Source organism: Osmerus mordax, chromosome 9, assembly GCF_038355195.1.
Source record: "Osmerus mordax isolate fOsmMor3 chromosome 9, fOsmMor3.pri, whole genome shotgun sequence".
Classification (NCBI taxonomy): domain Eukaryota; kingdom Metazoa; phylum Chordata; class Actinopteri; order Osmeriformes; family Osmeridae; genus Osmerus; species Osmerus mordax.
Genome location: NC_090058.1, coordinates 8,057,418 through 8,072,136, shown reverse-complemented (window position 1 = coordinate 8,072,136; position 14,719 = coordinate 8,057,418). Strand labels below are relative to the sequence as shown.

At 45.1% G+C, this 14,719-nt stretch overlaps 1 protein-coding gene across 6 annotated transcripts in view; it reads left to right on the top strand.

Moving 5' to 3' along the window:
- Positions 1-13,207, top strand: part of arhgef10 (Rho guanine nucleotide exchange factor (GEF) 10) — a 49,771-nt gene extending 36,564 nt beyond the window's left edge. For 3 of the 6 annotated variants that reach the window (XM_067243062.1, XM_067243060.1, XM_067243057.1), the window contains 5 exons: positions 3,169-3,311; positions 5,502-5,676; positions 11,255-11,377; positions 11,571-12,112; positions 12,208-13,207. In XM_067243062.1, the coding sequence (XP_067099163.1) occupies positions 3,169-3,311; positions 5,502-5,676; positions 11,255-11,377; positions 11,571-12,076 (947 nt within the window). In that variant the 3' untranslated portion in view covers positions 12,077-12,112; positions 12,208-13,207. The remainder of the gene's footprint in view (positions 1-3,168; positions 3,312-5,501; positions 5,677-11,254; positions 11,378-11,570; positions 12,113-12,207) is intronic. The other 3 variants (XM_067243061.1, XM_067243059.1, XM_067243056.1) reach the window with 1 other exon arrangement.
- Positions 13,208-14,719: the final 1,512 nt, after the last annotated feature.

The following is a 14,719-nucleotide window of genomic DNA, read 5'->3' as shown; positions in this document are numbered from 1 at the left end:
CGGCCTGGTCAATCATAGAGAGAGGTTGTGAGCTGGTGTTTGTGCTTGGTTGGCCCAGTCCCCGCGGGCCGTTTGTTATTCGTTAGCTGTTTACTGTGTCATGCGCCCCAGGGAGAGGGGCCTTCCCCCTGTCTCAGACTGGCGCTGGGTGGTGAGAGGGTTCCACCAAGGCTGGCTTTGGTTGTTGGGTAGAAGAGGCTAATGTGTTGGAGCTGACCTATTTAATTTTCCCTCAGCCAACAAGCTGGCAGAGCACACTCACTGAAGATGCTGACGACAGGGACTCCTCCATTGTGCTCTCTCTTGCTCTCCCGCACTTTCTCTCTTTTTCTTCATTTCTCTCTTTCTCCCCTTTTTCTCTCTGTCCCTCTCCTTCATATATGCACACACACACACACGGGAAGGTGAAGGTTTTGAAGCTTTGAAATGACTACGTACGGAGAATGTGTGTCTGAAGCATCATCATATAAAGTCTATCCAGTGCCAAGGGCGGTTTATCTCAAGCAGACATGCGCTGCTGCTATTGCATGCACCTAACTCTCAACCCCCACCCCACCACACACACACACACACATCCTATCGAACAAGTGATTTAGAGCTGATGGATTAAATGAGACAGGTAGTGTACTGACCAGGTATAATCACATGACCCCAGGTCATGACCAGGTCTCCTGATACCATGTTGGTATATCATGAGGTGCTAAGAAGGAGACCTGAGGTCAATCCCCAGATCCAGGTTCAATAGTGCTGAGTCCCACTGTTCAGGCAGGCCTCCTCACGTCATGGGGCGTGTGTGTGGATTGAGGCTACTGACTCCAGGGATAGAGGGAAGGTATTTTTCCCCTGATCCCTCAGCTAGCTCAGTATGGCCCAAAGGAGTATTCCGCAATGCTGCAGGAATGCTGCCTATTTAGTTTCACCTGTACTGAACTGAAAGTCACTCTTTCCACACGGTTTGTCCAACATTTGAAATTGTCATTCAGAGAGCACAAAATGAATGAGAAATCCGTTATAAGTGTTGGTTCAGACAAAATGTATTTTGCTAGATTTCTCTTTATTTTTTTTATTGACATGTATCATCCAGGATAAGGTATTGAGGGCCAGTCACTGAAAGAACTGTGTTTCGTGTGCGGTGCCGACCTGTTTGTACACGACCAACAGTTCCACCTTTAGTCTCACAGCTCAAGCTTGAACTCGAAAAGATGAATCATCGTCTCTTAGTTTGGATTTTGGAACTCTTGGATCCGAGTGCTAATGCTTCTCCAGGGCTGTGTCACATTGATTGGGCACACACTGACTCAATTAGCATGTAGTTCAGCCTAGCCATTTTATACAGTGCTCCAAAACAAATATAAGCTCATGACATCCTCACAGAAGCATGGATTTCCATTTGCATCCGGGAAAAGACTTCAAAGAGGTGCTACACAATGAAGGCTAAATCCAAAGTAGACACACATGACAGCAGCTGTGTGAGCTGTAAACACTGGAGCCAAAGCCCTTCTCTAGGTGGCTGTGTGTGTGGGAGAAATCAAGGATTTCTTATGTGCTTGTGTTAATTACAATGAGTATATCAGCAATTGCCTCATTATTTGTTCATATATTCCTGATTAATATAATCTTATTATTGAATATGTGTTCCTGCTGTAACCTATGTTGTGTACCGATGGCAGTCATGAATAGACCAGTTGTTCCCAGCCTAAATGCCTAAAATACATTGTGTAGGCTGAAAGACAGCTTTCTATTAGCCCGTTGGCAGAGATGGCAAAAGTACACACATCCTTCACTCAAGTAGTACAGATACTCATGTTTAAAAAGACTCCCTGCCAGCCTCATTCTGCCATCCTTGTTCTTCCCTCTGTGTGCCAGGCTTAAGGGTACAGCAGAGATGGTATGACAAAGTGTGCTAGTCAGAGGGAACAAATAGATTGGGGGGGAACACACACTGAAGAAGAAGAAGAAAAGAAAGAAACTTCCATTGTTTGTTTTTTTTACATTTCTATTTGTACATTTGTACTGTCACATGGCTTACTTTCCTTCTACTGCAGGTTGGGTGCTGTTTGTTTCATGAGGTTTGTGTGTGGATTTGGGTTTGTGTCTCAATGTTTCTGTGTGACACTACAATAGAGGAAGGGCAAGGCTTGCTGCTGGTGGTGGCTGTATGCCAGCAGGAGGAGAATGACACTGACGTTTTGTGAGAGAACTGCTGACACGCACCCACATAGAAAGAGGTTATGTAAGACTGGCAGCAAAAAGGAATGACATTTCTCTTTCTGTCTTTCCCTCCATCTTTTTCTTGCTCTTGGTTGCACACACACAGACATCCTGTGATTATTACAATAATAAATACAAGGCCCTGTTGTGTTTTTAATCCATCCTACCTCCTTTAGAGAGAGATTAGCCTCACTTCCTGTGTAATTACCGTACCATTCACACACTCCCTGCTCTCTGCATGGCACCTCTCCCCTGCTCACTCCCCTCAATGGCTGCCTCTGTCCCTCCTCTTAAACAAACACTATTGGTGAGGCCCCTCTGGTACTTCCTGAAGCAGAATAGTTGAGGTATTTCAGAATCTGGAGGAAATGAACTTCTTATTCCAACTGCTCCTTCTTGCCCTGCAATGCCCTTGGAGTATTCCGTCCTACCTTTCCCTCTCCAACAGCCTACTCTCTTGACTCCCCCAGCTAGAGAGAGTCCACAGAGCTGAATGCTGCAGAGAAATGGGCTATATTTGTATTGCAGGCGGTGTTGGGTTTTCAGAGTGTGGAGCTATCGCTAACAGCAGTGCCCAGGCACTTGTAGCAGTGTGTGGGTGGTGTGTGTGGGCTAGCTCTGAGGATGACTAATATTTCCAGGCACATCTATATTCATTGTGAAAGCTGTGAAACCATCAATGGCCACTCCACTGCTAATTTGTGGATTTGAAATGCAGATGACATTTAGAAAAGGCTCTGTGCAATCTAATACATGCATGACAGGAGTAACACAAGTTAACACACAAACACATTATTAGTTACTCCAGTGAGTTATCAGTAGCTCTATCAAGTTTTTCCTCTGTTTACCCAGTAGTTTGATAACTTGAATACTGAAGCTTGCATTTCTTTACTACTAACCGTTAGCAGCAGCAAATGGAACAGCAATGACTTGTGTGTGCATGCGCATGCCTTCCAGACGGTTCATGGAGGCCCGACGGACCCAAGGTGCTGCCGCTGGGTGTGCTGCCTGTGAAGGCCCTGCTAGCCATGGAGGACCACATCTGGGCCTCCTCTGGAGGACAGGTGTTCATCATCAGCACCGACACACACACCCTAGAGGTACTTATTATGCACACACACACGCACACACCTCTTTGTCAAAGCACTGCTCTGTGTACCAGCCACACATCCCTGCAATTCAAACAGGAAGCCGGTTTGTGTTGCAGACAGAGACAGTTAAACACCCTGTCTGGGGGTCAGATTACTGGGAAAGTATGTACCATTGACAAACTAAGGTGGCTCAGAGAACACATGCATGAAAAGTCCACTGACAGCATCTCCAGAGATTGCTTAAATATACACAAAGTGATTTGTGACGTAAAGACCTTCAGTATGAATCCCTTATCAGATGAAATGGAAAGAGCCTTTCTATCAGTGTTTCACAGTGTGTTCAGAGGTGTGGGCACAGCTACATTCAGAACTGTACTACAGGGCAAAGTGTACATACTGTAGCTGCAGACTCTCCCACACCATGGATCTGCCTAGCCTCCACAGCATGGCTGGTTGAAATCTTTACTCTTAAAGATACAGTACCGTCACAATTCTACATCAATATGAGTAATGGCCTATTCATGAGCTCTGTTTTAGGAAAGTTACATTTTTTATAGTCTGAAAATAAATAAATAAATTGGTCGGCATGAGTCCAATGTACAATTAAATAAGTCAGGGAGTCAGATGGCTGAGCGGTCAGGGAGTCACTTCACCCTACTTGCCTCGGGGGAATGTCCCTGTACTTACTGTAAGTCGCTCTGGATAAGAGCGTCTGCTAAATGACTAAATGTAATGTTATGTAAGTCAAATCTTTAAAAAAAGAGACTGCTATTTATTCTGGATAATCAAAATAATGATTGCCCATGGCCATGTTTGTACAGTAAGGTGTGGTCTGTGTGTGTGATCTGTATCTAGTTCTTTAGTGTCTCTTGTTTACTACGTCTGCTGGACTCAATCTCTTAAGATGTCAGCCACACTTGGCTCAGCCCTAATGACATTGGAACCTGGAGTTTGGGTTACCATGGAACCAGGGTGGGGTCTGTCTTTCGCTCCCTGGGTGATAGAGGAGCCCTCTTCCCCAACAGCCCAGCCCAGGACACCAGCACCTGCTGTCCATCCTGGAATAGCACATTCCACCCTCTACACACCCACACACACCCGCCCCACCTCACTTTGCTTCACGCATTGACTCATAATCTCATTAGCGTCATTAAGCTCATTAGGACCACCTGCTGGTCTCCCTCCTCTAGCCCATGCTGTTCCGGTGACTAAAGGGGAAAGATTGACGAGAGAGAGAGAAGGAGGGGACTGGAGAAGTGGGCACAGCAGAGGGGCAGGGGAGAGAAAGGTGAAACTAGACAGGTGGGGTGGAGAGAGCAGAGAAAGAGAGAAAGGGAGTCCAGAAAGAGGGAGACTGAGGGAGGGGTTAACTGGAAGGTTTTCACCAGTTGAACGGTACACAGTGAGTGAGGTCCTGCTGTGTGGTTCTTATGAATGGAATCACCTCAGCCTACTTTTTTTACAAGGGATGACGAAAAGTGAGATTACTGTCCAACAGCAAAACACCTTGAAGAACAAAACAAGAAAATATACTGGAATACCAATTTAAGACTGTGAACACGAGAGATCTTTAAGATTGGGTATATGTTATGGTCCACATTTAGTAGCCTTATATTCCTAGATGACCTAATAGGCCCTCATAGCTATATCTGGCACTTTCAGTTAAGGCAGCCAAGCCAAAACAAGTCGATATCCACCACTTTATCAAAGTGGTGAAGTCAAATAGAACTTTTCTCACAGCTTATGTTATGACTATGAACTTGATATAATTGATATACATAGCTCTACAAAAAATAAACAACCACAACTAAAACAATTACATTGTTAGACCTATTTATAATCCCATCACTTTGTGGAGCAGTGGTCACTGTAACACAGTGATCACTGTGATTTGTTGTTTATGGGTTTCCAAACAGCTCGTAGACATAACCAGCTCTATGGTGGACAATGGTGTTGAGAAGACCAGTCTCACAGGGCTTCCTACGATGTTCCTGTCACGACCCAAGGCAGCAGAAATAATTGGCGTCTTAGTGACACTGCAGAGTCCATCACTGCTCAGACAGAGTGCAGCACAGATGTCCCTGTCCTCCACCCCACTGTCTGCTCTGCAGTGTGGGCTTTGGATATAATCCTGTGTACTGCAGTTAATATATATATAATACTGTCTTTCTCTCTCTCTCACAACCCCCCCCCCCCCAGAGGCAGTTGGAGGCCCACCAGGAGGAGGGCATGGTGGTGTCCCACATGGTGGTGGCTGGGGTCGGCATCTGGATCTCCTTCAGCTCGGGCTCCACCCTGCGTCTGTTCCACACGGAGACCCTGGAGCACCTGCAGGACATCAACATAGCCACCCCCGTGCACAACATCCTCTCTGGTAGGGCCCGTCACCAGCACAGCCACAACCCAGTGGCTTCTACCACTGACACACACCAAAGACTCCTAATTCCCCTCACCCATGTCAAGTAGCGGACAACAAACAATGTCTTGTTTGTCTTGAATTGTGAATCTAGGTTTACAGTACTGTGAAACCTGTGCACAACTCCACCTCTGTGTCCACCTTAATGTCACGTATGACATTGATGGATTCTATCCTCAAACCATTCTGCTATTGTGCTCAAGTTGAGACTCAGCTTCAGGCTATCAGCCCACTGTTCACCGTAGTGATGTATGATGCAGATTAGGGGATACTGCAGTCTTATCATCTTAGACTGCTTTACAAACACCCAGAACTGTTATGCCTCCCTCCCCCCCCCCCCCCCCCCCCCTTGTCTGACCTCCCAGTTTAATTTAGTAATATGATCCTTATGGTTAACTTGATGATAAAAAAACCTTTTTGAGGACTGACTGTTTGACAGATTTAACAGAGCAATCATATTGGCAGAAAAAGGCTTTGCTTTCTTTTGATATCCAAACGTCTGGATCATCCAGTCAGGTACAATTTATCAGAAATCACCATTCCACTCATGGCCCTTAGGGACATAGGTTCTTATGACCTCACAGCTTCAAAGAGCTGTCAAGCGGAGTGCCTGTCTGTAATTAGATGACATCATGGTTCTGTGGTTTTGTGATGTTCCGATATATGTTCTCATCTTCTTAAAATGGTCAAAGTAAACAACGAGCCCAGGAACCATTCCCTCTGGATTGTAGATGATTTTGCAGGTTAACCAAGTTTCTACATGTTTTCATGATCACTTGTGCTCTTCTCAGAAGCACAGATTTGGTTTCTTCATCAAGCCTGAACCCTCAATCCTGTAGATACCTGATGTATTTTGGCATAAATCAATTGTTTAGCCCTTTTTACTTTTACTATTTCACAGAGGGATTCACATAATGTTATGCCCATAGAACTACGCTCTGCCAACTTCACATTTTGTGGAGAGCATGGTGTCATTCCAACCTGGTTAAATCCGAATGGTACGACAGCCTCACCATGACGGGGTGGGAGGATTGTGTCTGGTAACATTTAAATGTAGCTAGGCTAGTTTAAAAAAATAGATCTGTCATGAACAGAATCCCCTTCAGACTGTATTCATGTTCTCAAAATAAGATGTTTACTCAGTGCTCAATAACCCCCTGTAGTATCCTGAGGTGGAAATGGCTCAAACATCATTAGTGTGTGTGTGTGTGTGTGTGTGGCCATGGAGACAGCTAACATGGAGGCAGTGTTCGTATAATTGAGAGATACAGAGCAGCTGTGTTTGGGGAATAATAATCTGCTGCCCTGGCTCTACTCTACATCACGAAAACCCCTCATAATCTCTCCCTTTCCTTCGCTCCCATTTCCTCTCTTTTTCTCTCTCGCTCAGTCTTTTTTTTCCCTCTCTCTGGTTGCTCTGCAAAGTGACTATCCACACAGGCAGGGATTGGGGAGGTTGAGGCTGGCTGCTAGCATAAGTCTGAATCTATATTTGAGGAGTCTGTGGCAGCTGGCTGGTTTTCCTGAAATTTGTTTTCTATTTTTGTAAGGCGGCACAGCTACTGTTGGTTGTCATGAAGTGTTCTTTCATGAGTCAGTGACAGCTAATGTTCATTCCTTTTAACTTCAGTACTTTTTGACAATACTGTACAGGATGATTTTCATGTCCAGAGTTAATGTGTTTTTCGAGACACCCGTGAGTGTGTGTGTGTGTGTGTGTGTGTATTTTGCTGTGGTCATAGCTGTGTGTCTGGGGAGCAGTGTGTGTGGTCATGATGGGTAATGGCTAGTCTGAAGGACAGACTGCAGCCTCTACCTACAGCTTCATATACAGCGCTCTGAAGCCACAGGCCTCTCACAAGGCCCACAGCTGACAGCCTAGTGCCAGACTACACGCTAGCTTTTCTCTAAACTAATATTTACAATATCAAATAGATACAGTGACATTTGGCGACATTAGATCATACTGTAAGGATTGTATAATATTTAATCACAAAATGGGTAATTTCATCATAGGCCATGGTGTTATTTAATTAAATCAGGCTTAATTGATTCATTTTAATTAACAGGTGATGTAATGGTGTTTTTAGGATTATAGTATGTTACTCAAAATTAGTTAGCATAACATAAAACATCATGTCACCACAAAGCTAGCATTTCAAGCTATCCCAAGCTTTCCTAGTTTCGGAAAAATTACTAAATTACTATCACTGAACTTCTTTGGTTTCATTACCGACAACATTAAACTTCTAAGTGTGCAGTGTTTGATTATGCAACTGAATTACAGCTTGCATAATGCCAATGGTGTCTACAGAAACGCTGTTGAAAGTTAGAGTAATTGCTGGACGGATGTCTATAGAAACATGACCTTCTGGGAAACTCTCCCTCCAACCACCGAACGATTACATTTAGCAACAGGAGGGTTTTCACCCAGATGTCAATGATAAAGTGATCTTGATTCTTGGTCTGCCTTGGGAGCCTCTCTGCTCTAATAAGAGATGTAGACCACAGAGGAAGTCAGAGACCGCTGACATGAAAGACTTCCTGCTCCAGGCTGACCAATGGTCTATATCAGCAACAGTAAGAGCTGACTTCCTCTGATAACAACATTGGGGTCAGTGGCATAGCTGTCATGGTTGTTTATCTTTTCCAAGTGATCATTATACCAAACAATCCCCCCACTGCAATGCACTGCATTGGCAGTTTTATTCCACACATGCCCTGCCCTGGCATGTGAATGTGATGTTGTCAGGGCACATTCAGGTTTCTCTGGATGTGGGCTGTTTAATGTTCATTTTCTGTAATAGTGCAGGATGTGATCTGCACCCTTCTAGAATGTTCCACTCTGGCTTCTGGCAGCTGCTCTGTGATGGATTGAGTGGATCTAAGCTCAGACCGTGCTGCTTCTGAGATCCCTGACTCAACACGAATTGTCACCGATTGCTTTGATGCAAGGAAAGCCTACAATCAATATCTCTTTAAAACTAAGACTGATGGCTATCTCACTGTGCCAAGTGCCCAGTGCTGTCTGTGTTGTTGTTCTTTGACTCATTGAGGTTGAGTTTTCATAGCGAAATGAAGCCTGGTATATAACAAACTTGAACAGTCAACACTATTGTGACATGGGGTATTGACTGAAGCCTAACAGCTTTGGGGCAACACAGCTCACAGCCAGCAGTTCTGGAGCCAGAGCCTTTTCTCAGAAGCCTCCCGGTGTGATGCAGGGGGTTCCATTACAGATCTCATGTTATTAGGTTTGTTTAAGGACCCCACACTGAGGCAGGTCCAGTCAGGGGGTTGATCTGAAAGAGGATGTGCGTGTTGGTGGGGTTTTACCCTGGGGTTCCTCCCTGCCAGAGCACAGGGCAGGATTCTGGACGGCAGACAGGAAGTGCTACAGGTTGGGCTGTCCTCTTCGTGTTCACTCACGTTCGAGCAATTCCTCACCAATCCCTTGATTGCAGGGACAAATTCCTCACAGATGTGTGAAACAGTTGGGTGGGACATGATATCAATATATACAATTTACCCACAATTTTCCACATTCCAATAGATCTTCCTTTTTTTGATTCAACAGATCCAAATGCTTGCTTTCATCTCCCTCAAATTCTTTGTTTTACTACACTCTGGTAAATCCACTTAGGATGTACCATTGATTAGTTGCCCTGTCAGTGTCTGGTTGTGATGTTCCAAGAGGGCACCAGTGTCTGCTATACAGCAGAAGAGGGTCTGCTATCTGCAACCCTGGACGCCTTTGTCTGCTTTGACCCAAATACCCAACCATGCATGGCCTGATGGGGACAAACATGTGGAGCCAGTAAATAACACCTCCAGCTCCATCATCATCATCAACATGGCACCGCCTCTCACCTCTCATCAGGGTTCACGCACACGCACACACACACACACACACACACACACCAAGACAAATATTATTGTGGGTCCAGACACATAGGCGTGCTCCAGACAGCTTGCTGATATTAGCCCATTTCTGCTGTGAGATTGTACCAGTGTCATATCTGGATTGTTTAATATCTCCTCCCCCCTGCTGCCAGCCACCCTGCTTTTTAAGGCTAAGTGCAGATCAAAGCCAGTGGGTGTGAGATCAGAGACAGGCCCGGCCCTGTTCACGTATGGTCCACGTTTATTTTGTTATGGCCCGATGGGTGGGGAACTCCAAATATTGTGAAAGGAAGTTGAGAAAGGCACCAGCCCCCAACAGCACCGTGTTCCTGATAACCCAGGGCAGTCATTACAAACACATGTAAACTATGCTCTGCTGCCATGTGTGTGTGTGCGCGTGGAAGGACTGGCTTCCTGGAATCCTAGAGGCAGGTCTACTGTTGCCTTGCGTGGGGTGACCTCCACCAAGGGGGGTCAGGGAAAGAGATCAGCAGCGATTTGAATCCAAGCCCCAGGGATTATGGGAGGGAGTTGACTGGGTTTTAGCTGCTCTAGTGGCAGTGCATCATGGGTAACCACCCTTCCTTCCCTGTTACACAGCTGGAACGGCTGCCGATCTGGTTGTCATATCCTACAGCCTTTTACCCTCAGAGGTGTCTGAACTTGTCTTGCACCTCAGGATATTTAGGTAAACTAGACCGTGTAATCATACGCTTTAGCTTGCCGTCTGTATTTCCATTACCTTTTGACTGCCATCATCAGCATTTGGTGCCGTTCTGCTCTAGACGTTCATCTCCCCCCTCTGTACCTCGGCCTGTTCCCATAGTACAGCTAATGAGCAGGGACGGGCTCAAACCAGAGCCAAGTTCCACATAATAAGTCACCAAACATTTTCAGTCAACATGTCTAAATTTACTGCCATCCCTCTGAAAGGTACATTTAATGTAACAATCCCTCCGTTTACAGCATGGAGTGGCATTTCATACTGAACTGATTTGTGACAAGAGGGGAGGGAGAAGGAGAGAGCTCCCTGTTCAGTCCAGGGTTGCTACAGGCTCTTTGAATAGACCCACAGCAGCCTGCTTAATGACCATATTACGCTCCACTCATTCTATTACATAACACTATTGTGTTTGTTTGTTTGATTCAAAGCCAACCCAAATGGTGCTCTTTAAGATTTTGAAAGAGGCTGCTCCTTTTTTTTCTGCCTGGTTGCCCTGGAGATGAGCGACTGTTAAGCGTTGGAACTGTGGTAATGTTCCCACACACAGTGCAGACGTGCCTCCTACTGTAGTGGGCCCTGGGCTGATTGGAGTGGTCCATTAAGGGTGATCGTTGGCCATTTCTGGAGGTTGTGTTCTAGTTGATATAAACAGCCACTCCCTGTACATTATGTCACTGAGTTTAAACTGTTTGACCCTGACTGAATTATGTTGTGTGTTTATCCTAATTTTAGCAAGAACATTAATATTTGTATTTCATTAGCTGACAAAATACCTCCAGGTGTTCAGTCCGCTCTAGTAAGAACATCCTGTACAATACAGTCGTACGTGAACTCTGTACTGGGAATTTAGGCCCTGTTCAGCAGATTCAGATCCTAATATTGTCTCCCCGCCCCCTCTTTCCTGTGTAGGGACCCAGAGGGTGTCTGTGAGCAGTCTGCTGGTGTGTCATGGTCTGCTCCTGGTGGGGACCAACCTTGGGGTGACAGTTGGCCTCTCTGTCCCCAGACTACAGGGCATCCCCAAAGTCACAGGTAGGTGTAACTGCTCTGCCAATTGCCCTTCCCTCCCCCCATACAGATTCCATAGCTGTTTATCCGAAGTAGCATTAACAGTTTCTGTACAGTAAACACTTAATGGCATAGCTGTACATGAATACTGTGGGATAGGTCATATAGTGACGGAGGCATCTCGAGTTGTAAACGGAGTTTCTTTGCCTGTGTCTAGGTCGAGGCATGGTCTCTTTCCATGCTCACCATGGCCCTGTCAAGTTCCTCACCATGGCAGCCGCTGTGAGCAACCGGCCCTCCTGCAGCCCCCTCACCAACCCTCCCACCCAGCCAGCAGAGGCCCTGGATGGAGAGAAGACCCAGGCCACCTCTCCACCTCCAGCCTCAACCTCCACTCCCCCCCAGGGTAGAGGCGTGTGGCTGGGGGAGGCAGGCTGCACCAGCATGGCTCTCCAGGACTCTCTCTCCTCGTCGTGCGGCTCGCTGGCCCTCTCCCAGGGCTCCCTGGAGCACGGGCCGGAAGACGGCGCCCTCTACGATTTGCTCAACGACCCCGCTCACTCCCAGAGGGGCCGGCGGGCCCAAAAGGTGGACGTGAGCTCTCTGCTGGTGGTGTCAGGGGGGCTCGGCCACCGCAGGGTTAACAAGAAGACCAAACAGTCGCGCCAGGAAGAGACGGTGTCCACCATCATGGTGTGGCAGATCCCACTGCTCAACATGTGAGACACAGGAAGCCCCCGACCACCACCGGGCAGCAAGGTTCAGAGCCACATTAGTCTGCATGAACTGAGTCTGGAACTGATCATATATATCATGCTTTGCCATAATGCTTCTCCCCCTCCTCTTCTCTCCAGGGTGAAGGCTGTGAGGATGTAGCGCTGCAGTTCCTTACTTGAAGTCAGTCGACAAACACACTCCAAAGGGTGTCTCTGATGATGATTCTCTACAGGTTGTACAAATCAACCCTACTCTCTTACAGTGGCAAACACTTCAATATGCAGTCCTTAACTGGTTCTAATGGCATCCTACACCAAGGGACCTATCTTGGCATTTCCACGAGGTAACAAGGGATCAATATAACCACTCAGTCATGATGTCTCACATCGCTTGCAGACAATTTCTGGACAGTTCATACCCTAGAGGAAAGATAATGGGTCCAGTGAAGATTTATCTGTAGAAAAACCACTGAATTGTCCTTAAAAGAATATATTTCTGTTTTTTTTCCTTTATCCTCTGTTACAATAATATGTCTAATATATTAGTTTTGGGTCAGTATACGACAATACACAAATGGACATGGATCAGTCTTAATTCAACACTATTACATACAGACTGCGAAAATGACCCTTTTCTTGTTGGGAAAGGACAGCTGACACACCAATAAGTAAAGAACAGTCCTCCTTAGTTCTGATTAACCCTATGATGAAACTCCCACTAAGTAATATCTATTTTTCCAGTCAATATTCTATGACTTGGGTCAGTGTGTTAAATGTATTCTGCAATAGGGAGAAGTGCTATGTTTGTGATGATCTTATTTCGGTGGTACACTGAAGCTACTACGTTGTCCTTCTAGATGTGGTAACACGAGGATGGAGAAATAAATGTTTGCAACTTTGTTAGAGAGGTAAGATAGGGATTCCTGGCTGGCCAGGTTTCATACTGATATGAAAATCAAGGGAAAGTTTTGAATCGTGATCAGATAAAATAAGGGCATTGATTTGTTAATTGCCCGATTTACATTTTCTTACTAAAGGGTATTTAAAAGTTTGATAAAAAGCTTTATACTTGTCATGTTTTGTATGTACTTCTGTTCTGTATATTAACAAATCTATAAACATGTTTTATTCCAAATTATTATTTGTTTCTTGTGAAAAATTTGTTTCTCTCCTTTATTTTATAATGTTACCTATTGCAACTTCACACTCAAATGCACTCCTAGAAAGGAAGTGTACTTCTGTGTTCTGATTTGTACTGGTTCAGCTATTGTACCAGTAACATTCTGATGTGCAGCTATCAATACATGTTAGGACAAGTGTTCAGCTTGAGGGCAGGGAGAACTAAAGATGATGCATTTCCTAAGGGTTTCAACATGCCCTGTACTTTCTCTTCTACTGCTATCATCCATCGAGGGGTCAGGAGATCGTATCAACTTCCGCCCACTTCCCATGTTATGCAATCATGCTACGATATCTTTTCGACTGTAATCCCAAAAATACTCGGGCTAAAGTTCAGTGTCCTTTATCCAAACTATTTTCTATATAAGATTATAGCATTGATTGGGCATAATTCATTATAAATAATCAAATACTATTATATAACATATGAATCGCGATTCAGTCTTCTAGAAATTCACATCGATTCACAAATGTCGATTTTCTCTTATTTTACGTGAGCATATATTGAATCGAGATTTGATTGAATCGTGACCCCAGGAATCGAATCGTGAGGTACCAAAAGATTCCCACCCTTAACTGATAATATAGGCTAGCAAATACTTTATGTACCAATTGTCTTTGCAAACATTTTCCTAAGCTTCAGTCTCGATTTAATCATTTTTCTGTCTGAGTATCAGGCTAAATTCAATCACCATGACGAAGTGTTCACATGCATTGGCAGAACAGTACAGAGACACAGGACCACTAATCTCAAGGCTGTTAAGCGCTGTCATTTCTCATACAGACTGCCAGCCTCGAGTCACAGAGGAGTTGTTTTCTCCAACCCATCGTTGCCATGGACACGTGCTAGAGAGAACGGTACAACCAGTATAGCCACAACAGACTATTTGGGGCTTGTGGATTAAGCCCCTCGAAATAAGGCAGAAAAGCACAAGATATGATGTACTAATCTTAAAATACCGTAGGTAAAAAGTGCATGAAGGAGATTGTCATTTTGCTGTGAACTTTCCTTAACATTCCTTGCAAAACTTTCAATTTAAGATCACTTGATAGTTGTCATCTAGCCATGAGGAAGCAGAGCACACAAGTAATGTTTGTGTGTAGGGTTCCAGAGCAAGTGGAGTCAGATGGCTGAGTGGTTAGGGCATTGGGCTACTAATCAGAAGACTGCCGGTTTGATTCTGGCTGTGCGAAAATGACGTTGTGTCCTTGGGCAAGGCACTCCACCATACTTGCCTCGGGGGAATGTCCCTGTACTTACTGTAAGTCGCTCTGGATAAGAGCGTCTGCTAAATGTAAATGTAATTTAAGTTGAATGTTGTTCTTAGGTGAATGCACTTGGCTTGTGCACGTTCTGTAATGATGACATCTAAGCTTTTATCACAGTAGATGTAAGCCTACTGCTGTTTTTGATCACTGCTTTGAATTGGGACAAGGGGCGATATAGCTCAGACTAATACAACTTGATTAC